A 2,598-nucleotide genomic window follows, 5' to 3' on the forward strand; every position below is an offset into this window, starting at 1 on the left:
TTGGACAATTAACCCTGATATGGAAATGGACCAGAAGTTATAAAAGTGTGAAATTCCTGACTCAGAGTCCACCTTGGGTGGAGCCTTGGCCTCGCTCCTGCACTGCCCAAGGTGCCACCTTTAATAAATCCCAATTTTATTCCTTTAACTCTGCTCTAGGGAGCCTCTCACAGCACCAGGTGATAAAATAAACACCCATTTTATTCTCTTAATCTTGTTCAGCCTCTGCTCTAGGGAGCCTCTCACAGCATCAGGTGATAAAATAAACTCCCATTTTATTCTCTTAATCAGCCTCTGCTCTAGGGAGCCTCTCCAAGGCATCACCAGGAGGTGATGATGATGATGATGATGATGATGATGATGATGATGATGATGATGGTGATGATGATGATGATGGTGATGATGATGATGATGGAGCAGCCCCCTGGCTTTACCTGCAGCTGCCAGGTGAGCGGTGACCTCGTCGGCAGCCGTGGAGTTGAGGATGTCGGAGTCGTCGTAGGAGGTGTCCTCGGGCGAGGAGGGTGAGTCCTCGTCGGCGCTCAGCATGCTGTGCTCCGTGTAGGTGGCCACGTGCACCTGCTGCACCTGCTGGGCCACGGCGTGGGCCTCGATGGTAGCCATGTGCTCTGCCTGGGTCACTCCGTGTTCTTCCATCAAGAGTCACTGGAAGAGGGGACAAAATCACGGGCTATGAGCATGAGGGACAGAGATCACCTCCCCTGGGGACAGCGGATCATGGAATCACAGAATCAGAGAATCACAGAATCAGAGAATCAGAGAATCACAGAATCACAAAATCACAGAATCACAGAATCCACAGAATCCACAGAATCCACAGAATCACAGAATCAGAGAATCACAGAATCACAGAATCACAGGGTTGGAAAAGACCTCCAAGATTGAGTCCAGACCAGCCCCAACCCCTCAACCAAACCACGGCACCCAGTGCCACATCCAGGCTTTTTTAAACACATCCAGGGGTGGTGACTCCACCACCTCCCCAGACAGAAAATTCCACTGTTTTATCACCCTTTCTGTAAATTTCTGTATGTTTTTCCTAATATCCAACCTAAATTTCCTTGGTGCAGCTTGAGGCTGTGTCCTCTTGCTGTTGCCTGGAGAAAGAGCCCAACCCCAGCTGACCCCAAGCTCCTTCCAGGGAGTTTAGAGAGCGCCAAGGTCACCTCTGAGTCTCCTTTTCTCCAGGATAAAAAACCCCAGCTCCCTCAGCCGTTCCTCAAAGACCCTTCACCAGACCCTTCACCAGCCTCACTGTCTCCTCTGGATGTGCTCAAGAGTCTCAACATCCTCTCTACACGTCTACAAGAGGGAAATAACTCTGCCAGGAGCCAGGAGAGGAACTTTAGGTTAAAGGTTTGGGAAAATCCACAACAGAGCACAGCAGCCAGCCACCAACATCCCTGCTGGAGGAAAGGTCCCCAGGGATCCTGCAGCCCTGAGGCTCCGTGTCCCTCACCCACAGCTTGAAGGGTCAAAGCTGGGGCTTGGTTTTGCCATGTCATGTTCCAGATTTCAGGGAAGAGGCCTGAGGGTGACACGAAGTCTCCTGTCACCTCAGTAGCTCAGGACACGAATGAGGACGCCAGTACAGAATCCCAGGATCACTGAGGATGGAAAAGATCTCCAGGATCATCGAGTCACACCCTCATCCCCAGCCCAGAGCACTGAGTGCCACATCCAGTCCTTCCCTGGACACCCCCAGGGACAGGGAGTCCTTGGGCAGCCCCTGCCAAGCCCTGGCCCCCCTTTCCATGAGGAAATTCTTGCTGATATCCACCCTGAGCCTGAGGCTGTTCCCTCTCCTCCTGTCCCCGTTCCTTGGGATACGATCCCAAATCCCCCCTGGCTGTCCCCTCCTGGCAGGGAGTTGTGCAGAGCCAGAAATTCCCCTGATCCCCCTTTTCTCCAGGCTGAGCCCCTTCCCAGCTCCCTCAGCCTCTCCTGGGGCTCCAGACCCTTCCCAGCTCTGTTCCATTCCCTGGACACGCTCCAGCCCCTCCAGATCTTTTCTGGGTAGGAGGGGCCCAGAGCTGGAGTCAGAGTCCAGAAATAGGCAAAGCCATCAGAAGCCAAGCACAAATATCACAGAAAAGTGATTTATTTAAGGTGTCCAGTGGTAAAGCACCGAGCAAAGCAGCAGCTTACGGAGTCAGCAGGGCCCTGGACCACACACTGGGAACACAGACCTGTGCAGAAGGACCAGGACGGGAGGTAAAGGGATATTTTCAGTCTGTGCCTGCTGCACATTTGTGGAAAAGAAACTGCACATCCCTAAGATATTTTCAAACAGGAGAATTAGAACCTCAACCCTTAAAAACAGATTCCCTGAAGGTTCTTTGCCCTGAAGATCTGTTCGTGCTCAGGGCAAAGAGCAGAAAGAGGTGACCAGCAGCAGGGAATAAGAAAATAAACAACAACAACAAAAAGATTCTGATTTTGTAAGCTCAGTGATGGAATCACAGCTCCTGACTGACACCAGATCATGGAATGCCATGAGAGACACAGGAACCCAAACCATTTTGTCAAGAGGGTTATTTTGACCAAACAAAAATGAGGTTGCAGCCAGGTGTGGGG

The 2,598-nt window shown here is 51.6% G+C and overlaps 1 protein-coding gene across 7 annotated transcripts in view; it reads right to left on the reverse strand.

Moving 5' to 3' along the window:
* NRF1 (nuclear respiratory factor 1) overlaps positions 1–777 on the reverse strand; it is a 38,005-nt gene extending 37,228 nt beyond the window's left edge. For 2 of the 7 annotated variants that reach the window (XM_015629250.3, XM_033514612.1), the window contains exon 1: positions 435–775. In XM_015629250.3, coding sequence (XP_015484736.1) covers positions 435–657 — 223 coding nt within the window. In that variant the 5' untranslated portion in view covers positions 658–775. Of the gene's footprint in view, positions 1–434 lie in introns of all 7 variants that reach the window. The other 5 variants (XM_015629248.3, XM_015629247.3, XM_015629249.3 and 2 more) reach the window with 3 other exon arrangements.
* Positions 778–2,598: the final 1,821 nt, after the last annotated feature.

Source organism: Parus major, chromosome 1A (assembly GCF_001522545.3).
Source record: "Parus major isolate Abel chromosome 1A, Parus_major1.1, whole genome shotgun sequence".
NCBI lineage: Eukaryota > Metazoa > Chordata > Aves > Passeriformes > Paridae > Parus > Parus major.